The sequence below is a fragment of the Erythrolamprus reginae genome, chromosome 7, assembly GCF_031021105.1.
Source record: "Erythrolamprus reginae isolate rEryReg1 chromosome 7, rEryReg1.hap1, whole genome shotgun sequence".
Taxonomy (NCBI): Eukaryota; Metazoa; Chordata; class Lepidosauria; order Squamata; family Dipsadidae; genus Erythrolamprus; species Erythrolamprus reginae.
Window position 1 is genome coordinate 13,837,028 of NC_091956.1, and position 26,431 is coordinate 13,863,458.

At 35.3% G+C, this 26,431-nt stretch overlaps 1 protein-coding gene across 3 annotated transcripts in view; it reads left to right on the forward strand.

Annotated features, from left to right (window-relative positions):
- The window catches only part of ATP8A1 (ATPase phospholipid transporting 8A1), an 84,023-nt gene that overhangs the window by 29,512 nt on the left and 28,080 nt on the right, over positions 1-26,431 (forward strand). For all 3 annotated transcript variants that reach the window (XM_070757022.1, XM_070757023.1, XM_070757024.1), the window contains 21 exons: positions 776-903; positions 3,998-4,109; positions 5,373-5,538; positions 7,102-7,229; positions 7,733-7,810; positions 8,706-8,794; positions 10,099-10,143; positions 10,838-10,910; positions 12,290-12,395; positions 14,689-14,771; positions 14,888-14,937; positions 15,030-15,099; positions 17,242-17,326; positions 18,140-18,279; positions 18,834-18,972; positions 19,624-19,688; positions 21,713-21,885; positions 22,324-22,507; positions 22,610-22,720; positions 25,638-25,712; positions 25,812-25,934. In XM_070757022.1, coding sequence (XP_070613123.1) covers positions 776-903; positions 3,998-4,109; positions 5,373-5,538; positions 7,102-7,229; positions 7,733-7,810; positions 8,706-8,794; positions 10,099-10,143; positions 10,838-10,910; positions 12,290-12,395; positions 14,689-14,771; positions 14,888-14,937; positions 15,030-15,099; positions 17,242-17,326; positions 18,140-18,279; positions 18,834-18,972; positions 19,624-19,688; positions 21,713-21,885; positions 22,324-22,507; positions 22,610-22,720; positions 25,638-25,712; positions 25,812-25,934 — 2,223 coding nt within the window. The remainder of the gene's footprint in view (positions 1-775; positions 904-3,997; positions 4,110-5,372; positions 5,539-7,101; positions 7,230-7,732; positions 7,811-8,705; positions 8,795-10,098; positions 10,144-10,837; positions 10,911-12,289; positions 12,396-14,688; positions 14,772-14,887; positions 14,938-15,029; positions 15,100-17,241; positions 17,327-18,139; positions 18,280-18,833; positions 18,973-19,623; positions 19,689-21,712; positions 21,886-22,323; positions 22,508-22,609; positions 22,721-25,637; positions 25,713-25,811; positions 25,935-26,431) is intronic.

Below are 26,431 nucleotides of genomic sequence, written 5' to 3' on the forward strand. Positions count from 1 at the left end.
ACATGGGAAATTGGGCACTGCAGGTGAAGAGGGAGGGAGGAAGAAAAATGAGAAGACAGTATCATACATTGAAAGAAACATGATTTTTAAAATGAAAATCTATAATTAAAATGTAAATACATTACCAGCTGATAAATAATTAGGGCTAGCGCAAAGGTAGATATATACATGGGTTGAAATGAGTGAACACAGCTTAGGGCAGAGAAGAAATACAGTATTTGAAATTTTGCTTTTAGTTGTCTTAAATTTGTCACATCACCCGTGCATAGAATTGTGGCAACTATCAACAGTTATTAGCAACTAGCAAGTTTAATCAGTCACCATGCATTTTGTATTTGGCTTAGACTTAGAGTGATATTGCTGAATCTTTTTTCCATTCTGCCTTTAATTTTATTATGAACCACTTAAAATCATAATTAAAAATACAGACTTAATTATAGAGATAAGATTCTGTGTGTGCTTCATATAAATAATTTTTATGAGGCACAGTTTGTTGCTCTAAATAATATGACATCTTGTTCTTAAATAAAAATGAATGCGTTTTTCAATACCTTCATAATTATATGGAATTGAGGGGGAAAAGAGCTCGTAAAACTGAAGCTAACCGCAGGATGAATTTGCTTATATACAACACGGTATAATATGATTTACCAGTAAATGCAACTAATGAATTAATAAATAGATGTAAACACCCATATATAGGAAATCATAAGATTGTATTGTTACTTATTCTTAATTTTTCATTATCCCATTATCAAAACTTTTTTTCAAACAGGGCTTACCACTGACTGCTGATATAAAAGACATTGACAACTTGGTCAGACTTTCAGGCAAAATTGAGTGTGAGAGTCCTAATAGACATCTCTATGACTTTGTTGGAAATATTAGACTAGACAGCCACGGGTATGTAAACATTTGAATACAATTTGTTTCGTAATGTTTCTAAAATCTATAAAAAGTAGAACATTGATATTGGTGGAAAGAATATTTTCATTGCTGCTTTTTAACGTGTTGGTTCTATTAATATTAGTTGGCTTTCACTGTTTAAAGTTCTGGTAATACCCGTCCCTCGCACCCATTTTATAAGTAAATATTAACTCAATGTGCTTATTCATCCTGCCATTAAAAAAAAAAGGTTTGGCTGTTTTATTTCAGCATCATTGTTCAAGCATTAAAGTTTGAAGAAAGAAAGGGAATGAAACAACAGATTTTAATCATGAAAATAACCAACCTTTGAGCTCACAAGTATTTATAATTATGGTTTGGCTTTTACTCTTCATTTTACACATTCACCTCCTATTTCTAATCTTAACAATTTAAAATGAATCCCTCTCTTATCTGATTCCTTAATCCCACCACTTGCACCTCAACCAGTATTTTTCTCCAAGCATCCTAAAACACACATTATGCTGGAGAATCAGAATTGGAATAAAGCCGGTGGAGACACTAGCTTTATTAACTGTCATAAATGTGAATCAGTTGTCAAGCATCCAAATGTAAATTATATCACCACGGGGAGGCTGCTGCAACAGTCATAAGTATGAAAAATGGTCATGTCAATTTTTAATGTAACATCGAACCGTCACTAAGCAAACTCTTGTAAGTCGAGGACTACCTATATCTCCTTCCCAAAAGGAGCTGATGCAAAACAAATTTGTGAAACAAATTGTGAAACAATTGGCACATTCACTTACAATGTTTCAAATGTCTTTAAGTCCAGACCAAAGGAAACTTGAGACATTTTGAAACTATTTCCACTATTTATTGAAACTCAAAATTATTGCTTTCTTAATTTTCAAGCTTGGAAGCAAGATAGTCAATGATAAACAAAACTAGGTAGTAACTATCGTGCAACATGCAGAGTGGATTATTGTAAGTGTTTCTACAGGCTACTATAGAAGCAATACTTAAAAACATTTCTAAAGCCAAATGTTGCTAGAACAAGCAGCAGAGAACTGAACCCAGAAATGAAGAAATGTGAAATATATTCAGTTTTAACAATGCTCGTGAATTCACAGGGAAAAATCCTCCATTAGCTTGAGACCTCTTTCTATGCAGGCACAGCATACATGGCAGTTATGCAACCAACAATAACAAAAAAAAGTAGCACAATTGTGCATTTGTCAACTCAAAAGCTCATCAAATTTAACAATGCATCTATTATTCACATGCACAACACACATTTTTGTATTTGGCTGTTTGCTGACAAAGCTCAACATAGAAAGGAATAATTTTCTGGAAAATCTCAACAACCGTAGCAACGGGAATATCTATAAACGGTCATGCACCGCACACATTTTTGTAAGTGGCACTCTGTCCATAACAGCACAACTTTTATTGTTACCCATGGATTATCATGGACATTTTTGTGTTTGCCCACAAAAGAAAACAAAGCACACAACAAATACATAATTCACAACATTATGCTACAATCCATGAGCTTAATTTTCATCTAAAAGAATTTTAATAGCAATAAGCAAAACCTGGATGTTACAAAACGGTCTAATCCAGTGATGGCAAACCTTTTTTGGTTCGTGTGCCAAGAGGGTGTATCTGTGTATGCTAGCAAGCGTGCACGTGCCCACACCAATTTCATCCCCCATGCATGCGCAGCCCCCACACATGTTGCCCCTGCGCGTGCGCACAATCTCCACCCCATCTCCACACATGCACAAAGGCCTCACTGAAGCCTGGGACGGTGAAAAATATAGGCAAACAGGATATTCAGAAAAACAGACTATCAGTTTGGGCTGTTTTTCACACTGTGAAGCCTTCAAGGAAGCTTCCTGAAGCCCTGGAATGCAAAAAATAGTACAACGGCCATTCTTCCGAACTTCCGGTTTGTACGTTGGGTGGTTTTTCGCACTCCAGGGCTTCAGGAAGCCTCCCTAAAGCCTTTGTAGAGTGAAATGGCCTTCTCCAAGGCCGAAAATCAGCTGGCTAGTGCGTGCATGCATGCTGGAGGTGACAGGGTAACGTCTTGTGTGCTCTCCAATATGACTCCGTGTGCTACAAGTGCCATAGGTTTCCTATCCCAGGTCTAGACTCTGAGAAATATGGCTAATGCCCTATTCTCTATTCCCTTTAACTAGTTCCATTCAATACTAACTGAGGTTAAAGCCTTTGCCTATAATCCAGGTCTCTGTTGCAAAAATATTTTTTTAATGTTACTTTTTGTGTTAGAAATGGTTTACATATCCTGATTTCCCATTTGGTGGAAATGTACCAAAAATCTAATATTAAGAAGTGAGGACTACAAAGTTCAGCAGATTCTGGCATAGGTTCCAGGCCATCCAGGGTCAAGTCTTAGATTACATAAGACTTACTTTCAATGGGTTCAGCAACATTTTAAATTTGGATGGTTTCTGCTCAAACACATAAGTGCTCATTGAAGGAAGAACCAGGAGGTGGAAGGACAACACTCATATATCTTCCACTATAAAAATGGTTAATACCTTGATTTTATCAGCAGTGCAAATATAAAATGAGTGGGAAGGCAAGCTCTTTTGTAGATTAATCACCAACAGCAAATAAAGATGAAAAGCTAAAGTGAAAAGCTTTTTCTATTACTATTAGTAATGGTACAAGAGGCCTTATTGATTCATTGTACTACCTCTGTCTTTTTCACTCTTTAAAAAAAAACCCTAATGAAGAAGGAAAATGGTGGTGAGGCTTAATCGTGTGACCGACTCAGTTTTGGATGCAATGATCAGTTGTTACGATTGACAGGACTATAAAAAATATCAGTACAAAATAGCAATTGGGAATGTATGCAATGCAAAGAGAAACAGAACATACCGAATGGCAGAATTAAAATTATGTTCTTGTTAATATTATCCTTGTTATTATTCCCATTAAAAAGCCTTAAGGTTTCATTTAATGTGGCTAAAAATTTCTCCCCCAAAACCCGATTTGTTTCTGTATTAATGTTTCCAAAGTAGTTATTTCGCGATCAATTCAATGTGACAATATTTTTGCTGTCTTTCTTCTCTTTTAGGACTGTTCCATTGGGGCCTGACCAGATTCTTCTGCGTGGTGCTCAACTGAGAAATACACAATGGGTTCATGGAATAGTTGTTTATACAGGACATGATACAAAACTTATGCAGGTTTGTTCTAACCAAGAATAATCTTGTGTGTTAAATGTTTTTTGGACCTTCTGCTCCATGTTTGTGCCATAATGGACAGGAGCAAAAGATCGCCTGATTGGATAATAAATTAGAAGCATAACCATACATAGAATAGAATAGAGTTTTTTATTGGCCAAGTGTGATTGGACACGTGAGGAATTTGTCTTTAGTCCAGATGCTCTCAGTGTACATAAAAGAAAAAGATACCTTTGTCAAGAATCATAAGGTACAACACTTAATGATTGTCATAGGGGTCAAATAAGCAATGAGGAAACAATCATTATTAATAAAAATCTTAAGGATACAAGCAACAAGTTACAGTCATAAGTGGGAAGAGATGGGTGATAGGAGTGATGAGAAAAAATAGTAATAGTAGTGCAGACTTAGTAAATAGTTTGACAGTGTTGAGGGAATTTTTTGTTTAGCAGAGTGATGGTGTTCAGGAAAAAAACTGTTCTTGTGTCTAGTTGTCTTGCTGCGCAGTGGTCTATAGTGATGTTTTGAGGGTAGGAGTTGAAATAACTTATGTCCAGGATGTGAGGGGTGTAGTCCTCAACTTACAACAGTTCATTTAGTGACTATTCAAAGTTACGACATCACTGAAAAAGGGGTGTTAGGGCCATTTTCCTCCACTTGCAATCGACACAGCAGCCCCACATGGTCACTTGATCAAAATTCAGATGCTTGGCAACTGACTCATATTTATGACAGTTGCAGTTTCCCAGATTGCAGATTGCCCTAACAACCGTGGCAATAAATGTCGTAAAATGGGGCAAAACTCATTTAGCTGTCTCAGCAACAAAAATTTTGGACTCCAGTTGAGGATGACCTCTATAAAAGAACACTTAACACCATGAACTTGCTATATAGCTCAAAAAACCCCAACAGTTGAGTATCATTATTATTAGGTAAATATGTTGGTATCATTTGACGCATATCAAGGTTATATCCTTGGGTTTCTCAGTTCACTAGATAAGCGTATGACTCATAAATTAATAAATAAAAGTGTGCATCTATTTTACTGTCAGATTAAATCTGCAGTAATTTATTTGTGGGACAACCAAATCCCATGATACATAAAAGGCAGTCAAGCATCTTATCATACACACTTCAAAATCATTTGTTAATTTTTAAAATGCCACAACACTCTCATATTGCTGCAAAAATCTTAGACGTTAAAGAAAACCCAAAATAGCATATGAATGTCATATTTAACGTGTGGACCCTCCTTTTCTTCCACAGAACTCAACAAGCCCACCTCTTAAGCTGTCTAATGTGGAAAGGATTACAAATATACAAATTCTGTTTTTGTTCTTCATTCTTATTGCCATTTCTCTGGTTTGTTCCATTGGTGCAGCTGTATGGAATCAAAAGCACGAAGGGAAAGACTGGTACCTCAACCTAACCTGTAAGCCCTTAAAACAAGTGTGTTTATTCTGCCATAATGATACCTATCTCACTTTACGACTGCAAAGTAAAATATGTACACGATACATCTTCGTATTTATATCTGTTTAAAACAGTATTATGGTTATTATACTAAAGGTTTTTAATGGATTTTTAAAAAGTTGGTAACTTCAAGAATTATGTACGTGCACTTGCATAACCATATACAAATTCACTAGAAGACATATTTGTCCAGGTTCAAATTAGAAATTGTGTGAAACCCTGTATAGTAATTACATTTCATACATTAATTCAAAGACAAAAATTAAGGTTTTTTTAAAGAGTCTAAATGAATGGATGAATAGAATTCTTTATTGGCCAACTGTGATTGGAAACACAAGGAATTGGTCTCCGGTATATAAGCTCTCAGTTTACATAATGATATAAGGGATAAATCATGATCATAGATATAAATACATTCATCATGAATCATAAAATACAACACTTAGCGATAGTCATAGGATACTAAATAAATCATACTAAAAGACTAAGTAAAACAACATAAATCATAAAGATGCAAGCAACAAAATTATAGCCATTAGTAGAAAAGGAAATAGGTAATAGGAAGGATAAGAAAAACAATAGTAATACAGTTTTAGTAAATAGTTTGACAGTTTTGTGGGAATTAGTTGTTTAGCAGAGTGATGGCATGCGGGGGTGGGGCTGTCCTTGTGTCTAGTTCGGATATGCAGTGCCCTGTAGTGTCGTTTTGAGGGTAGAAGTTAAAAGACTTTATGTTCCAGATGTACGGGGTCTGTAGATATTTTCACAGCCCACATGCAATATACAGCAGAGGAAGGCAGATTGGCAGTACAGTAATTGTTTTTTTCTGCAGTTCCGATTATACTCTGAAGTCTGTGTCTGTCTTGATTGGTTGCAGAGCCAAACCAGACAGTTATGGAGATGCAGATGACAAACTCAATAATTCCTCTGTAGAACTGAATCAGCAGCTCCTTGGGCAGTTTGAGCTTACTGAGTTGGCACAGAAAGAACATTCTTCGTTGTGCTTTTTTGATGAGGTTTTTGATCTTAGGTGACCATTTTAAGTCTTGAGATATGGAAGAACCTAGAAACTTGAAAGTCCCTACTGTTGCTACTGTGTTGTCTAATATTGTAAGAGGTGGTAGTATAGAAGGGTTTTTTCTACAACCTACCATGATTTCTATAGTTTTGAGTGTGTTTAGTTCAAGATAAGTCCCGTCACATCACAAGGCTAAATGACTTAAATAGCACCAAGACAATAGCACACGGTATGGCGGATTTATACCTTTCTATCTGCACTGAGGTCTTAGCAGAGATCGAGTTTAACTTCTATTCTCCCCAAAAAAAGAATTTTGACACCTCTATTCAGATTCCTTTCTAAGGCAAATGATCACATTCAAGAGCAGGTTTCATAGGAATAACGGTATTAGGAGAACTTTATATATAGTTTTTAAAATAAACTTAATTAAATAAAGTTCTAAAATAATTATACTTAATGTTATAACTCATACATGATTTCTGTTTATTCTCCCTGTTTTAACAGATGGTGGTGCTAATAATTTTGGACTCAATTTCCTGACATTTATCATTCTCTTCAATAATTTAATTCCAATCAGCCTATTAGTTACACTGGAAGTTGTTAAATTTATTCAAGCATATTTTATAAATTGGGTAAATATAATACTTATTGTGCTATTTGCAGACCTTTTAATAATTCATTTTGAATCGAATATATGAAATTTGATAATATTTTATACTACAGGCTATTTGTTAAAATAGTGCAGGTTAAATTGCAGGATAAAATATCACAAAATATATTCTTACTTGATTGCAGGCTTTAAGTGGTATAGATAAATGAAATCCTTTACAACCAAACCTTTTAAAATATGAGCTTGGAAAAAAACATGTTTACACCTAATACAAACTACAAAGACAGATAATGAATTGTGTAATGTATATTCTCAGTGGAGTAAGTCTACCTCCTAGCTCTACACCTGGCTTTATATCAGAAGTATCCTCATCCTATCCTCAATATTCACACGTATAATACAATTTTGGTAAATGTTTAGTTAATATCAAGTTCTTGCTTAATGTTTTGCTTGAAACAGATTGCAGTAGAGTGTGTGCATGAGTTAATATCCTTTTCAGCTTTTTTATTATTATTATTTTATTAGGATATTGACATGCATTATGAACTTACAGACACTGCTGCCATGGCACGTACGTCCAATCTTAATGAAGAACTTGGCCAGGTATTTCGGGTTGGTGGTGGGGTCCTGTTGTTTCATTAATGTGTAATTTCTTAGTTTAAATTCACACAATCATCTCCTTTAACTGTCATTTATCAGATAAATGGATAACTTGGTAGACTGTAAATATTCTCTATCCTGTGTTTAAATGGATTATGTTTACATTTATCTCCCAAATATGCCAGTGTAGAATTCCTGGCTCAGGAATTCTGGGAGTTCAAGTCCACAAGTCATAAAAGGGGCCATAGTTGCCAATCCCTAGCCTAGAGATTATTCTTCAGAACACGTCAGAGTGTAATGAGGCTCATTTATATTAATATCCTAATTCAACCACTATTCTGAACATCAAATCATTTATAAAGAGTCCTACAGATGTGGCAAGAAAAAAAATGAGCCGAGGGTTGCTATTTTTAGCAATGTCCCATTAAAAGACTGCAGATATCATAAATATTCTAATTCAGTTAGCAACACTTACAATTAGTTTTTCATCTTTGTATTTTTTAAAAACTTCAATAAAATATTACAAAAGAAATAAAAAGAAAGAGTTCCCGGAGATAACATCAGCCTTAGGGACACCCCACCCCCCCAAAGGATGTTATTTACTTAATAGCTGCTACTAGGTTTAATCTCATCCATGTAGACAGAACAAATGATCCTTCTTGAGATCCCAGTACTCCTAATTTGTGGAGTTGGAAATGGCGCTAAATTTTAAACTGACCATTTACAGATCCGTTGTCTAAACTAACCAATACTGGGAAGCTTTTGTATAATTTTTGGGGGGATAGCATTTTCAATACGTTGAATAATTTAGGAAATCACACCGTGTTACAATGACAAGGTTATATTAATGTATGTGCGATGAAACATTAATGAACATTTATCTCACTTTTTTTTTAAGGTCAAATACATATTTTCAGATAAAACAGGTACCTTGACGTGCAACGTCATGCAATTTAAGAAGTGTACTATAGCAGGAATATCTTATGGGTGAGTTCTTTTCTTATGTCATTGCTTGGTTTTATTTACTACCTTGCTACCTTTAAAAAAAATAGAGTTGGACATTTGTAATGTCATCAAAATACATTTGGTGATCCATTCAGGATCTTTAAATTGAAAACAAAAACGTCTCAAAGAGTCAAAAGCCTCAGATGCCTAACTATTTCAGTCTTAAGTCAGCTTCATCTTTTGAACAATGGGTCTCAAATGATCGAACTGGACATTTTACACGGATGTTTTTATCCACTTAAACTTTAGCAACATCTATGGTGCTTTTTCCTAGGAGCCACTGATTGTCAGATTGTTAATAATTAAAAAGAAAGATACTGAAGACTAACTAATACAGATAGTTCTCGCTTACAATAGTTTCTTTATTAACAGTTCAAAGTTATGGCACTGGAAAAAAAAGTGACATCTGACTGTTTTTCACACTTACAACCGATGCAGCATCCCCATGGTCATGTGATTTATATTAGGACGTTTGACAACTGCTTCATAGTTATTACAGTTGCAGCGTTCTGGGGTCACGTGATCACCTTTTGCAAGTTTTTGGCAAGCAAAGTCAATGGGGAAGCCAGGTTCGCTTAGCAACCATATTACTAAGTTAGCAACCGAAATGATTCACTTAACAAATGTGACAAGAAAAGTCGTAAGATGGGGCAAAACTCACTTGAAAAATTTCTCACTTAGCGACATAAATTTTGGGCTCAATAATGGTTGTAAGTTGAGGATGTACTAAAATTCTTCAGGATATGGAAGTTAAAAGAGAGTGCAAAGAATTTGCTCCATTCAAAGTCCATCTATAAGAACAAATGCTCCCTTGCATTTATTGGATTTTCAAAACATAGAAATTGGAACCTAGAATTTCAGTGCTACAGACTGTGAAGCATGTGCCCCTTCTCTGGGCTTCTGCTCCCTCTTCACTTACACCTGGCTGTGCCTTGTCCTCATGTTTAAAACCATCTCCATCGCCACCTTCCCTTTCGTTTTTGGCTGGGGAATTCTGGGAGTTGAAGTCCGCAAGCTTTGAAGTAGCCAAGATTGGACACAGCTGTCTGGAGTTGCCAACCCTACATGCTTGAGTTACATCAAGCAGGCTGTGCACTCTGGGCTCCTAACAAAGTAGGATTCCAAATAACATAGATCAGTTTTAAAAACATACTTTGAATGATGTGAATAGATCACTAGATCATTGTGATTTTGGGGGGGGGGAAGCTTAATATTCTCTCAGATGAGTTTTATGGCTTTCTTAGCTATTTCTCTATGTTGTTCTGCCTTCTTTACATTTCATGCAGCCATTCTCCGGAATCAGATGAATTTGGCAGTACCTCGGTTGAGTGGTAAGCACTAATTTTTGCTGCTATTTCCTTTCTACTCGCAATGATCTGTAACTATTATTAACATACTAAAACTGAGCATATATAGAGAAAATAATTTTGAAACAGTACATTCAAATAAACATCTCATCTATTGAAAAGTGGGATTCGATTCATCAGTGGAAAAGATAATCCGTCCATTTTTTTTAGACTGAGTAAGCTTTCCTGAGCATCACTCAAATATAAACAACCTGGTTTTTGAAATGTTCATATGAAAATTATTAGAGTATTACGGTATGGTTTTATAGCATTATCAAAAATATCCATATATGTTCATCAAAACTCAATGTTCAGGAAACCATTATTTGTTATCAGAGGCTGACTTTTGATTTTTAATCCATGGGTGAAAGGTCTGGTTTTGATGTGATTTGTATGGATAAATTAACATATTTCATTCATTTCATTCTATATATTTATCATCATTTTATGTTGAACTCAGTTAAATGTGTTGTACTACTTAATCAAACTGTAAGTATGTGGATAGATAATTAAAATGTGAGCTGCCTTCTTAAATACAAATTAAATACAAATCTTGTGTAGCCACTACTTCAAAAAACAGATGAAAACAGAATCTACATGACTTATACTTCACTGAAGCTGTTTTGTTTGTCATAAATATATGTAGTAATTGTTTCATTTCTTTCATTTTTATTTTTAGCCAGAGTCCCCAAGCAAGGGAAGAAAAATCATTTAGTGACTCATCATTACTGGAAAATCTGCAAAACAAACATGTAAGATGCAGAAATACGCTGATGCAAAATAAATAATAACTTCAAAACTAACATATAATAGGAGGAAGAAAGGATATTATGTATATTTGCTAGAAACCTAGGAAGTAATAAAGGCAGGATAAAACTCTAATAAAATAAATGCAGAATAACAGGGACCTTGGAGGTCTTCTAGTCCAACCTGCTCAGGCAGGGACCCTACACCACTTCAGACAAATGGCTGTCCAATCTCTTCTTGCAAACTTCCAGTGTTGGAGCATTCCACACTTCTGGAGGCTAGTTGTTCCACTGATTAATTGTCCTCACTGTTAGGAAGTTTCTCCTTAATTCCAGTTTGCTTCTCTCCTTGTTTAGTTTCCATCCATTGCTTCTTGTCCTACCCTCAGGTGCTTTGCAGAATAGCTTGACTCCCTCTTCTTTGCGGCAACCTCTCAGATATTGGAATACTGCTATCATGTCAACCCCTCATCTTTCTCTTTATTAAAGTAGACATACCCCGTTCTCGCAATCATTCATCATATAATTTAGCCTCCAGACTCTTTATCATCTTTGTTGCTCATGTCTGCACTCTTTCTAGAGTCTCAACAATTTTTTGTTCTACCATCTTGACCAAAAACTGAAAAAAATCCTGATTATCAGAAGAGTTAACAACATTTATTTCCTCTTAAGGGCTTAACCATCACAGAGTGGAGTTTTGATTTGCATAAAAATAGGTCTGCAATCAAGAAGGGAATAGAACAATGAGTCACTTTTGTGACTCACAACCTTTTTTCTACCACTTTCCCTTTCCTTCAATAAGCACCTGATTATTGGGTTTTTTTTAAGATAATGCATATCTTTTCTTTGTCTCTTTTGTTTCCATTACCATTTTGTTTCTGCTGGGTCAGTGATGGTGAACCTATGGCATACGTGCCACATATGACACATGGAAACATCTGAGGGCACGCGAGGCATTGCCCTATGTCAGCTCCAGCACGCATGAGATATTCATGAGCTGGAAGAGCCAGTGGTAACATGGTCAGCCAATAAATTAGTATAGTAACTCAGTCAGCCAATGGGTGTTAACTGCTACTGAGTCTGGGCAGGAGAAACTAAGTTTAAGGCTGGATGTGGTTCCAGTCTCCACGAAGTCTTGTTTGAAGTCTGCTCAAGTCGTGTTATGATCTCTTTAAGATCTCTGCTCTGAACTTGCTGTAATGAAGCTAATTCTCTGTAATTGAATGAAGAGATACTCAGCATATAGTATTGTAAATATCTGCTATGATTATAAAGGAGTTATTTAATTCATCTAAAATGAGCTATTTTTGCATCTGTGTGTACGTACGTACAATTTTTAATCCTAGGAAAAAAAACAGTTCATTCTACTGTTTTCTGTTTTTCAGCCAACAGCACCTATAATTTGTGAGTTTTTGACAATGATGGCAATTTGTCACACTGCTGTCCCAGAAAGAGAGGATGACCAAATAGTTTATCAAGCTGCATCTCCAGGTAAGGCTTATGCAACAGCCGTAATAACTTTCAACTGGTTTTAAGTTTGAACTGCATTACGTCCAATTGCGTACTTAAAAGATACATTCACTTTGAACGGATGGATTAGTCTGGACTTTATTGTAAAGAAGAAGCATTGCTAACCATAGGCTGAACATTATCCTGAGAATAATGTGAGCTTTTAAAGGACATTTTGGCTTACCACATAACAAAGTCACGCCTATAATAGGCTTTGTAGAGTTTCTCCATGCAATGTAATGTGAAGAAAATGAATTAGCACCGGTTTAGTTGAACAATGCATGCCCATAATTTATACCACCCATCATCGGAATAACAGACCGCTCTGGACAGAAGATCTTGATCTTCAAAAGTCCATGTGAAAGCCTGTGATTATATCTGTGCTTGCATTCCTTGGAGGTTAGAGATAGGGAAGTAGCCACCAGCTTACCTTTACATTTCCGATTTCCTCAGCAGAAATATATTTTACATATACCACTGGTAAAAAACTTGGGGAAACAGGCTCCAGCATTGAATTACAGGTAGTCTTCAACTTACAACAGTTTTTTTTAGTGACTGTTCGAAGTTACAACAGCCTCGAAAAAAGAGGAACCTATGTCCATTTTTCACACTTACGACCAATGCAGCATGCCCATGGTCATGTGATCGAAATTCAGACACTTGCCAACTGACTCACAACAGTTGCAGTCTCCCAGGGCCATGTAATTATATATACCTCCTAGCCAGGAAAGTCAACAGGAGGAGACAAAGTTCATTTAACCGCCATGTTACTAACTTAACAACCACGGCGATTCACTTAACAGCAGTGGCAAAAAAGGGCATAAAGTGGGGCAGAACTCACTGAACAAATGTTTCACTTAGCAACATAAATTTTGGGCTCAGTTGTGGTCGTAAGACGAGGTCTACTTGCACATTACAAGCTGATTGATCGATCAGTCACTGTTCTGATTACTGGTGGATTTGTGGGCCCAATTTGGAATGCTGGTTATTACTACAACCCCTTAACGGGCTATGACCAGGGACCAGCTTATTGAAAATCAAATGCCTGTTGTCATATAAGACACTTACATGTTGCCTTGTCCCGCAAGGTGAGCGGCATATAAATTTAATAAATACGTAAGAGGTATGGGGTTCTTTTTAAACTTTTTTAAATATTTTAAATTTATTTGGATTTGTTACGATTTGTTATATTTGCTGTGAGCCGCCCCGAGTCCGTGGAGAGGGGCGGCATACAAATCTAAATAATAAATAATAAATAAATGAATAAATAAATAAATAAATAAATAATTAAGAGCATAATAAAAAAGGGAGGGGAAATGCTACATAAAATATATTTGATAAAATCACTACTTTGTTTCCCCGAAAATAAGACCCTGTCTTATATATTTTTTGAACCCTGAAATAAGCGGGAAGGTCTTATTATTTTGGAGCGTGTGGAACAACATGGGGCTCCTCTTACCAGCTTACCTGATTTCCAGCTGTGTCTCCCTAACCTTAACAAAAGGAAATGGTGTTCTCAGGGGAGGGTTTATTTTTGGTGGAGGGCTTATTTTCGAGGAAACATGATAAGAGTCAAGTTCATTTGAAGAATGAACTTTAAACTAGTCTAACCTATATTTCTGGGGTGTTTGGTGGTCTGCAATATAGTGAGATCAACTATGCTTGGCCAGATTTTGCCATTTTCTAGGATGTCATTTTTCCTAAAACCCCCCCCCCCCCCCCCCCCCCCAAAAATAAAAAGGCTATGTAGGAAAAAGCTGGATTTTTTTTTTTTTGCTACACATTTTAACTACACAAACAAAAATACATAGGGGCATTACGATTCTTTCAAAGAGTTCTTGTACTGCTTCTCAAAACCAGTTAATTGACTCATATTTTTTGAAAATACACACAAAAAAATGGAAGAAGCGATACCAATAACGCAAGAAAACTGAAGCGGAACTCCACTATTCTATTTCATCTCCCCACTCCCCTGAAATTAAATTAAATTAAATGAACCAGGAAAGACTATATTATATGAGAGTAGTCTTGTTTGGAAACATTCTTGAATTATGAAATCTGCTTCTTTTTACTTGGGGGTGGGGGATGTAGCATTATTATATATAAATGAAATTTATAAATAAATAAAAATAATATAAATGAAATGAAATTGTGTGTGAATAAAAGGAAGATGAAAAATCTAATTTTCTGATGGTCAAAACAGTAAACATATTGTTTTTAGTTTATTGTTCTTAACCGATTTTCCAGTGAGATAATAGCGGATGTTTTGTTACAGATGAAGGAGCATTAGTCAGAGCAGCTAAACAACTCCATTTTGTTTTTACTGGAAGAACGCCAGACTCCGTCATTATAGAATCTGTAAGTAGATTAAATTAGTAAACTGTCACGGGTATTATTTTCTCAGTTTTTTTTTAAAAAAGAGAAACCAGAAATGCCTTTGAAGTTTTAACGTGTTGCTTCCCCCCCCCCCCCAGCTGGGTCAAGAAGAAAGATACGAATTACTAAACGTGTTAGAATTTACAAGGTAATTACATAGGCCTTTTTAATGCCTTTTATTTTTCTGTCTTTTGCTTTTTCAGTCCCTTAAAAAGGCTAACCGTTTTTCATTTCTTCCAGTTCTAGAAAAAGAATGTCTGTGATTGTGCGCACACCATCCGGGAAATTAAGACTCTACTGCAAAGGGGCTGTAAGTTGTCACTCTGTTTCGTTTTGTTTTTTTCAAATGTAAATTTCTAACACTTGCTTGTCAGTGATATTTTCTCCAGGAAGATTGCAAGGAATAAGCAGAGGGTGATTTACTTCATGCCACTCTCTTCCCGTCTCTTTTTTTTTCTATACCAGTAAACACAAAAAGTAGAACCAATGTTTCGTAATGGCACCACTGTGTCCAATCGGGTGAATGGTGGTAGGTCTCAAACTTCATTTCCCAGAAACCATTGGGATTTAACCCCATTAGTTCTTTTCTCTATGACCACATATACTCCAAGAGGCATCTGACTTACTATCCTATCTTCTAACCCTGGTGTGAACATAAAAACCCAAAGACTTGTCTCCTGGCCCCTAGATGTACTCAGAATTGATAATGGGTTTCAGGTGGACCTCAAACTTGAAGAGATCCAATTGCTCTCTTTTTCCCCTTCACTTACTGTTTTGTTTTTGGATTTCTGTAGTTGTCTTCACCAAATCTGTGCAGTTTTTATCCTGTGACTGAGATTAGACCTTACATATCCCTCAAGGTACCACATATAATATATGTGGTGTCTTGCTCAACAGTACTAACTGTGAGAGGGACCTTGGAGTCCTAGTGGACAAATACTTAAATATGAGCCAGTCGTGTGCAGCTGCTGCCAAAAAAGCCAACACAGTTCTAGGCTGCATTAACAGAGGGATGGAATCAATATCACGTGAAGTGTTAATACCACTTTATAATGTCTTGGTAAGGCCACATCTGGAGTAGGACATCCAGTTTTGGTACCCAAGCTGTAACAAAGATGTCAAAATTCTGGAAAGAGTGCAGAGAAAAGCAACAAAGATGATCAGGGGACTGAAAGCTAAAACATGAAAAACGGTTGCAGGAACTGGGCATGGCTAGTTTGATGAAAAGAAAGACTAGGGGAGACATGATAGCAGCCTTCCAATATCTCAGGGGTTGCCACAAAGAAGAGGGAGTCAACCTATTCTCCAAAGTACCTGAGGGTAGAACAAGAAGCAATGGGTGGAAACTAAACAAGGAGAGAAGAAACTTAGAACTATGGAGAAATTTTCTATATACAGTATATATTGCTATGGTGAGGAAGACACATATTTGCAATGAATCCCCATTACTGTTATGGCCCGTTCATCCTTAAGCAGCCTCTGAAGAGCTTGCTAGATCATAGTTCATCTCCTAGACAAATTTTACTTAAATAAAAAAAATGGGGGAGAATCAAACATAAAAGTTTTGCTTAACTTACAATTCAAAAATATTCAGTCAAGAAAACTCCAGGGAGAGCAACAACTGATACATTGGTTGTTAAATGCTAAGTCTGTGTCTTTTACTGGCTAGTCCACACAACTACACCACTGCAATAATTCTGCTGTGTGTATGTCGACAGTTTCGCACAGGGCTGCACCGAGACAAACTAACAGTTTTAAAAAATACTACACACAACTTAAAACTAATGGAAAGTGAGGTATAATACTCCATCCACACCACCAGATGGTGCTGCTCCATTATATGAGGCTCTTTTGAATACCAGCATTCAACTCAAAAGATTTTAGAGTTACAGCTTCTGAAAGACAAAATGCTTGGTTTAAAGCCTAAAGCTGCAATTCACGGTCCAAAATACACCATTCAGAATTGGTTGGAGCTGTACCACTCATCAATACAAAACCAAAAACATGGGAGACAATTTTATATGTTTAATTATTGGAAGTAAATTTTAAGTTATTTGATATACACTTCCGCATTCGAGTGAACAACTCTTAAAAATAATAGTGATTTAACTAATGCATCCACGTTTATACATTCAGTTCATAGTTCACAATTCAGTAAAAATTGAAAAGGGTTGTTACATACAGAATTGTTTTCAATCAGTCTTTGCATTAATATAAAAATACAGAGGACTGTTGTTTGGCTACATAGTGGTAAATTTAAAAAAAACACAGTTTCCCTATGCTGATTTTTTTAATGGAAAATGGGATATGTCTTAATTAAATAATTAACTGTAATACTATACATTAAGTAGAGTTTTTGTTATAAAGCATTTTCTGGCCTAGTTTTGCTTTTATGTTTTTTTCAGTGCTCAACAAAATAGATATTTGTTTAATCTGTTCATTATTACTACAGGACACGGTAATTTATGATCGTCTGGCTGAAAATTCAAGATACAAAGAAATTACCTTAAAACATTTAGAGCTATTTGCTACTGAAGGTGAGTACAGTGTTACTATTTAATTATAACAGCACATTGTAATAAATAATTGAGTAATAATAATATAAATGTATGATGATTGACACTTACTAAATCTTCTGGGTTTTTTAGCTAGTACACTGCATATTACAACTTTTCTTTTTTTTAAAAAAATCCCCAATAAACACTGCCTTTTGCTTATTTTCTCTATTTGATTCTCATTTGTCAGCAAGCAGTGATGTTGCCTCTTTGAAAATGTCAGTTTGAAAGAGAAAGAGCTTTTATGAACAGTTCTTTGCCCAGGTTGAAATATACAAAAACTTTCTTATTGCAACTGAAACATGGATTTTTACCCCTTTTCTAAGAAAGATGATAATTTCCTTGGAAGCACAGATTAGTAACAGCCAGTTGCTTGCAAATCAGCTGGTTCTCATGTCCATGAAGGTAACAGCCAATGTGTCAGAGGTGTCTAACCTTTTGTGGACTTCAACAGCTCGCTGGGGAATTTTGGGAGTTGAAGTCCACAAGTCTTAAACGTGTCAAGGTTGGAATACTGCTGCTGTGAGCATTAGGTCAGTGGTGGTGAACCTTTTCCGCACCGAGTGCTAAAAAGGGACCACACGTAGACTCAAATGGTCCTTAAATGAACTGTCGTAAGTCGGGGACTGCCTGCATTGCAGTCCTTGTTGCTGGTTTAAAAATTCAAAACATTCAGACAGAATTTCTGTTTCAGAATTCTGGTTGCAAACAAAAACAAAACAAAATATTATTTTTGCCTATAATCTGCGTTTAGAGAAGTAATAGTTATGGATGGTTATGTGGCTGTTTTTGTAGGTCTGAGGACCCTCTGTTTCGCTGTGGCTGAGATTACAGAAAGTGATTATCAGGAGTGGCTGGACGTGTACCAAAAAGCTACAACTTCTATTCAGCACAGAGCCCTGAAACTTGAAGAGAGTTATGAACTAATTGAAAAAGTAGGTGGTGCATGTTGCTTAAATTTATGCAATGAATTTTACTGAGATTTGACTCAATTGTGTGTAGATTTTATTATACATTAATGTTGTAGCTTAGCACCGAATGAATATATATTTTTAAAAGGAGGTGTTACCTCATATTTTCAGATTTCTCAATTGAAAGTTCTCTTAATAACTTAAAAGTAATTAACAAGACAGTAACTAACAAGAATAAAGGTGATTTAAAAAGGAAGTTTGAGAATTTAAATTGTCATTTAAAAGGCACCAACCATAGTTGCAAGTAAGGTGGTTGTCAAATTGCTCAATAGCCAGCAGAGAATAGCCAGCATTGCCACAAGGAGCAATTGTTTGGAGTTCATTTCAGTTTTTTCTTACGAGGTTTTTCTTTTCCTGTGAAAACAAAAAAAAAGACTTCGTTAAGAAAGTAAAGATATAATACCAAGAATCTTATATTAGTAAGTGCCTTAGTTTAAGGTGTGTTTGCTATGGCATCAGCTCCTAAATCTAAATTATATTTCTTGATTATGTTAATTCTCTTGTGTTTTTTTCTAAAGAATCTCCAGTTACTTGGAGCTACAGCTATCGAAGATAAACTACAAGATGAAGTGCCTGAAACCATTGAAACACTCATGAAAGCAGATATCAAAATTTGGATTCTTACCGGAGACAAGCAAGAGACAGCTATTAACATTGGTAAAATGTTAAATTGAGTTGGTAAACTTAAATGTATGCATCTTCTTCTTCTTGTGCCATATCTATCATCTTATGTTGGCGATTCTATTTTTATCAACATCCGCCTGAAAAAAATGCTGCTGAGTTTTGTCCAAACCAATCCCTTAGATTTTGAAACCATGTATATGCATGCACATATTTAAATAATTGAAAAAAGATAGGTATAGATAATTCTTGGGGAATTATTCATTGGAGGGGGGGAGTCTTTACACAATTGTATTTATTTATGGTCCCAGAAACAACAAATTACTCCTGACTCTTACCTCATTGACTTCAACTTTCCCTCTTAAAAGAGAATATCTTATAGTTTAGCATATTTTTTTCAAATAAATATAGCAAATGTTGGCTGAAAGTGTTGTATAAAAGCAAAACACAATATGTTATTTTGTATGTTTTTTGTTTAATCAAAATCAAATAGATTCCTCAACTTTATAGTGTTCTCTTTAAATATATATTCCCTCAAGTAATTTATTGCCATTTATCTTATCCAGGCCACAATATTCCTGCATTTTAATGTCTCAGGTTTAGGAATCATATTTATATCTTTATGTATCTGTAATTTCAACTTTTAAAAATCCTAATCCAATAGCGTACTTTTTTGTTTCCTAATAGGACATTCATGTAAACTTTTGAAAAAGAACATGGGATTGATTGTTATAAATGAAGGTTCCCTTGATGTAAGTATAACCTAATATTCATATCACGGTCTATGTACTGGATATAGACTATTATATATGTGTGTATATGATATGTGTGTGAATGTTTCTATGTGTGTGTGTGTGTGTGTGTGTGTGTGTGTGTGTGTGTGTGTATGTATATATATTATTTATGTTCTGATTAATAGGACACGTATAACCTAGGCATTTTCCTTCTTTGGTCTAAATATTTTTCTGAAATGTATGCTTTAGAAAATGCTGATTAGAAACAACTGTGGAGTTACATTTTGTCATATAGGAAAAATCACATGTCATTCATGCAGGACATCCTATTTAGAAATGGAGCTCTGTTCCCCATGCAAGATACTGTTTCTTTTAAAAACAGATTTTTACAAAATTTAAGAGGTAAAACTCCCCTCACAGTTGCACAGATGGGCATGCTGACTCTTCCTCATTCTCTAATGCGCACACGGACATGAGCCTGCAGACTTAGAAAATCTCATAACTCTTGAGACTTGCTAATCTGTTAGAGAGTGCATCCTTCTCCAGTCTCCACTGTTTGTAGATAAACAGTCTGGGTTTAATACTTTAACAGTAAACAAATGCAATGTTTCCCCGAAAATAAGACCCATCTTATATCTTTTTTGAACCCTGAAATAAGTGTTTGGCCCCATTGCCATGCACTCAAAAGCCCGATTGGGCTTATTTTCAGGGGAAGTCTTATTTGGGAGGAAACAGGGCAGGTTGAAGAACATCACAGAAAGATGGCTGGTAACATGATGTTAGTTACACAAAGCCAGGCTGTACACTTCTTCTGATCTCAAAATATAAAAAACATGCAATGAAAAAAATATTTTTTAAACCCTAGCTTTTGTTCCACCTTGTTTTCATGTACTGTTTGTTTATTTAAAAAGATAACTTGGAAGATTTGTAATGATGGGAACTTCCTTAGCTGCAACAATATTGTTCATCTGCATCACCCAGCCATTTTACGAGCTATGAAAATGAAATGACATTGTGTCAGCCTTGTTGCATCAGGAAAGTTTTTCCTGTAGCTCCAAACCCGATTGCATTTTATTGGAATGTCTCAATAGAGACCAAGATACATTCTCAACAAATCCTGTGATTGGCATTAGAGCAGATATTGAAGTTATTGAGAAAGAAAGTAATGGTTGCCTTGAATTCAGAAGGCAGAAAAGAGGACTGTTGATCACTAGCAAACAGTACTCAACTGTATGTAATTAGGATTGACAGATTTTCCTAATAGACATAATCCCAAATTGTTTATTCCTAATGCTAATAAAAAAAGGCTTCAGCTGTGGTAGTCTGGTTTTCTTTTTCTTTTTCTTTTTTTTGAGGAAAATGCAAAATGCAACAATAATGTGTCTTGCAAGTTTGTTTTATTAAAGTTTTCCAGGGGGGAAAAAGAGGTGGATTAAACGACTCACCTCATCTAGTAAAATAGATTTAATCCCCTAGCAAAGCCTCTCAGTTGGTTTTAAATTATCCAGTAAAAACCACAACCAGTTTACAGAGTTTCATTGACAAAATTAATAGTTTATTTTTGAGGAAGCAAATATAGATAGAATTTTAGCATATGGCAATATTACATTTATGCATAGTGTATAAAAAGTGATTAATGGATTAACATTTTCCAATAAATGCAGTAAATGACATTGATGTAGTCTGAACACAATTAAACAGGAACCTGGTTGTGCAAGAATGTATCAAGATTAATAAAAGAAAGTTCACCATTAATAATTGCCAAGTGAAAACCCTTTTTCTTCCCTCCAGATAAGTTTAATTGTGAGCTAAGTTGACTTTTATTTTGTGGTGGTTCTATTTTTCCTGTTTTTAATCATTTCTGATTTCAATCCCTGCTGCTGATAAACTTTGTACCTTTAAAAAAAATTAATAGTGCTTTTAACTCCCTTGATAATTATGTTAATAAAGTTGCACATAATAAAATAAACATCAATGGAAGGAAAACCCTAGGAACAACAAACAGAGGTGATGTGTGTGTTTATTTTTGTGGTATTTTACAGGCAACAAGAGAGACCTTAACCCATCACTGCAGCGTCCTGGGTGAGGCATTGAGGAAGGAAAATGATTTTGCACTAATCATTGACGGCAAAACGTTAAAATATGCTTTGACGTTTGGTGTAAGGCAGTATTTCTTGGATTTGGCTCTGTCCTGCAAAGCTGTCATTTGTTGCAGGTAATTCTTTCTTTCTTTCTTTCTTTCTTTCTTTCTTTCTTTCATTTGCTCATACAATTTTAGGCAGCATTCCTCCAAAATATCTTTGGTTCTAGTTGAATTTACAGTAATTTATCGAATGCTTTATTTTTGTCATCTGGGTTACACCAATCATATTTCTCATTTCCTTTTGTCCCATTTATATTAAGTTAAATATTACAAACTTTATATTCTTTTTCAAACTATTTATAACATTTCGCCCAAACTTTGTAAAACTCCAAGTCCTCATTTTTCATTCTCATTGTCAGTCTATTCATTTCCGCACAGCCCATTATTTTAAGTACTTCTCTCTCCATCAGTGTTCTACTCAATTTTCAGTTTTGAGCATATGCTATTCTAGCATCTTACTTTATTTAAGTTTAATAAACAATATTGCCTTTTCCTCTCTCTTTTTTCTAGAGTTTCACCTCTGCAGAAATCTGATATTGTAGAAATGGTTAAAAAACAGGTAAAGGTAGTGACATTGGCCATTGGGGATGGAGCGAACGATGTCAGCATGATACAAACAGCACACGTAGGTGTTGGCATCAGTGGAAACGAAGGCCTCCAAGCTGCTAATTCTTCAGATTATTCTATAGCTCAGGTAAGGTCCTTCCACTGGCCATTCAAGAACATTAAAACATTGTCAATATGTGATTGTAAGCATCAAAGGCTTAAATCCTGCATGTCTGTTTTTTCTTTGTAGTTCAAGTACTTGAAGAACTTACTTCTGGTCCATGGTGCCTGGAATTACAGTAGAATTGCTAAATGCATTTTGTATTGCTTCTACAAGAATATTGTCCTTTATATTATTGAGGTAAGAATGGGCTTACATCGGGATGGGGGGGAGCAGACACACCTCTCAATTCCACCCCTCAAATCTTAATTGAAAGATGTGCTTTTATCCACTTCAAACATTCCTTCCTATTTTGATTTATGGAACACGAAAGAAAGAGAAATTGGCATCCTTTAAGTTTGGTGGCTGCATGATATACACTAATACGAATTAAAGCAAACCCAGGATGTTTTAGTTGTTATTTAAGGATATGTTATTGGCTAAAACATATTGCCATGGCACATATTTAAATTAGACCAGGGGTCGACCGCCTTAAGCACTCAAAAGCCAAAAATCTCACAGAAACGGAAACACCGGGAACCACAAAACTGTTCCCATGCCTGGACTTTTCGGCTCATACCTTGGCTGTGCCTGCTTCTCCTCCAGTATTTTCCTTTTAAGCAATTAATTGTTAAACATTGGAGACACAAATGTCTCTGTAAAAATATATGCCTGCAATCAATTGCATCTCTCCTGCATTAAGATCTAAATACTTTATAAATCCTTTTTCTTCTTCACTTAAATGCCACCCCATTTTCTCCAGGAATTGGCACGTAATAATCTTGATTTCAACCTACCAAATCAATCCACAGACCTGAATGTCAGCCCTCTTTCCCTGAAAGCTTTAACTGGGAAATACATTGCTTAGATACATCGGTATTTTTTTGTGGCTCCAGAGTTAACAAAGCTGCCAATTTTGCTTGGATTTTATGTTCTGTTTTGCCAACTAAAATAAACCAGTGGGTGACTGAAACTCCAGACAATCTTAGCTTAGATGGGAAGACGTTGAAAGTCCCTGAAAGGTTTCGAACCTATCTGGAAATGAGCTGCCAATCACTTAACCTACATTCAACTTTTGCAGCTCATGCAGTGGTTAATAGCTTATGTCAACACCGAATGAATGAATAAATGAATGGACAGAATATGCATGTCTGTAGCAAGGACAACTGCCTGTCCTTTCATTGTTCAAGCGTGAGAGCAAGCAACTGACTGAGGATCTTATACTCCCCGTTACAATGCTTGAAACCTAGGAAAATCTGCGTGGCTGTTTTCTTTTTTTCTGCCCCAACTCTTTCCCTTTTTTCCCTTTTAGATTTTTGAAAAACATTTTGACCAATATTTAGCTCAAATAAGTGGTGTCTAGTTACACTTTTTATATTGCCATTAAATTGCAAAATTCTACTACAAAACAACGCTAGTTTTTTAAAAAATTACCCGAAACGCTGAACATATAATTGCTTATACTGTATTTCAGAATTTGTGTACGTATAGCATATATTTCATGTTTTGCTTAAAGTTTTTATATCTTATGAAGTATGCTTATGGAATATGAGTTCTTTTGTTAAGTCCTTGATAAAAAAATTAAGTGAATAGACCTGTTGTTTAGCTGCTATGGCTAGCATTAACAGCCTTTCGTAAAGTTCTTAAGACCCATCTCTGTCGTCAGGCATGGGGGAACTGACACATTTCCCTGTGGCCTATACAGTTTATACATGGAATGTTTGTGTGTGTGTTTGCTTTTAATAATGGGGTTTTTAGTGTTTTTTAAATTATTAGATTTGTTTTTTACATTGTTCTTGTTATTGTTGTGAGCCGCCCCGAGTCTACGGAGAGGGGTGGCATACAAATCTAATAAATAAATAAAATAAATAAATAACTCTAACAGCTGGGGCAGGTTTGTGCCGCCTGTATGTTGGTTGAGGCAGGCAGGATTCCCTTGAGTACCATTTGTTGGGGGTCAGGGGAAAGGGAGGGTCTTGCCTTTTCTTTCTGCTCAAGATCCCCAAGAACAATTGGTGGGTCACTGTATGACACAGAATGCTTTACTCGATGGGCTTTGGCCTGATTCAGCATGGCTCTTCTTATGTTCTTAGGTTTGTATGTATTTGATTAAAATAAAATCAATGCTTCCCAATATCTATTAAATTCTAACAGTTTTCTTTATGTTAATTACTGTGTGTGAGGTTGCTTTTAGGCTCTTTTCTCCTTTCCCTCTAATTATTGGATATCAGTTAATGATCTGTTTGGAATTCAGTTGTTGAAACCAAACCCTATAATTTATATTTCAAATGTCAGCTCAGTATTATTTCGTTGTGTCTACAGAATCCCTGTTGCGCTTTTTTAAAAAAATCCAGAAAATACAGCCTTGTGAAAACCTTGCCTTGTGCCCTGTTATGTTCCATAGTTATCAAAACATTAATCATAGGCAGCTCATTTAATTTACATAAGCATTTTGCAAATACTCAGATAGTTGCTGACTATTTTGCACATTCAATTGCATACTTTCAGATACGAAAAACTTGTAGGAGTCTCTCTCTGAGAAATGCATTAAATTCAAGTAATATTTTGAGATTTTTTTTATCCATTAGTAATTATAATTAATCTATTCATTTAATATCTGGAAGGACAGGAATGTACTCTTAAGAAACAAAGGAATTATGTGCTCTGTTACCTAATAAAAGTTAAATAGATATTGTCTTCATTATTAACTTTTCTGTGATGGAAAGTTTATGTTGTTGCTGTTGTGAACATACTTGGTTAGCAAATATTAGTGATTCCAATTCTTCAAGTTGAAAGTACAATTGGAAAAAATGTTCATTATAAACGATTTAATCAAGAAGTTATAGTTAAAATTACATAAAATATTCAGATGGAATCATGCCCAGAGATAATGTGGAACCAAAATAATCTATGCAAAACAGTATCTCAGAGACAGCTATCGTGAAGGGTGTGACCTTAATCAGAATTAATTGAAATGAATTTTTAAAATTATAGGCTGAAGACTCTTCACATGTTTATTATCTTTTCTGCCTTTTTTTTTTTTAACATTATTGATTCAAGAAAAGATGCCCTTGAATCCATAAAACTAATATACTATGTTTTAAACTCTATTCTTCAGATATGGTTTGCATTTGTTAATGGATTTTCTGGACAGATACTGTTTGAAAGATGGTGCATAGGACTTTATAATGTGGTAAGTTTTTATAATTAGTTTCTTTGACAATGCTAATAGTTAAAATATATTTGAATATTCATTACAAGTTTTTGTTATTGTATTTGGTTTGCCCATTAGATGTTTACGGCTATGCCTCCATTGACGCTTGGAATATTTGAGAGATCCTGCCACAAAGTAAATATGCTCAAATACCCTGAATTATACAAGACATCCCAAAATGCTCTGGATTTCAATTCAAAGGTAGTTGGAAATAATCTGTAATTATTGCAAGTATAGTGTACCTGTTTGATTCTATTTTACGACAACATGTTACAATCATTTACATATAAGTTTGACGATGATGGTCCCCTATATCTCAGTAAATTTTCAGTGACAATAAAATCCAATCCTGTTCACCTTCTGAGGTGTTTTTTTTTTAAGCTAGCTAGTTTTCCAGAGAAAAACTGTTCATGAATATGCATACAATTTTCAGAAGAGGATTTAATGTTGTAAAAAGTAGCAGAATTTGACCTTCAGGAAACAGATAAATCATTCATGTGTATGGAAGTGTTTCTTATTTAGGCTTGTTGGCTGAGACGTTTTTTGGGGCTCAAGTGAACAGTGAATTTTTCATATTAAGAGTAAATAAATAATAATAAATAATGTTCAAATTATGTATCCTAGTTCTTTAAAAACTTTTTAAAAGCCAGTGTGGATAATAGAGGCACAATTTCTAAATACTGATGTACTAGTTAGAG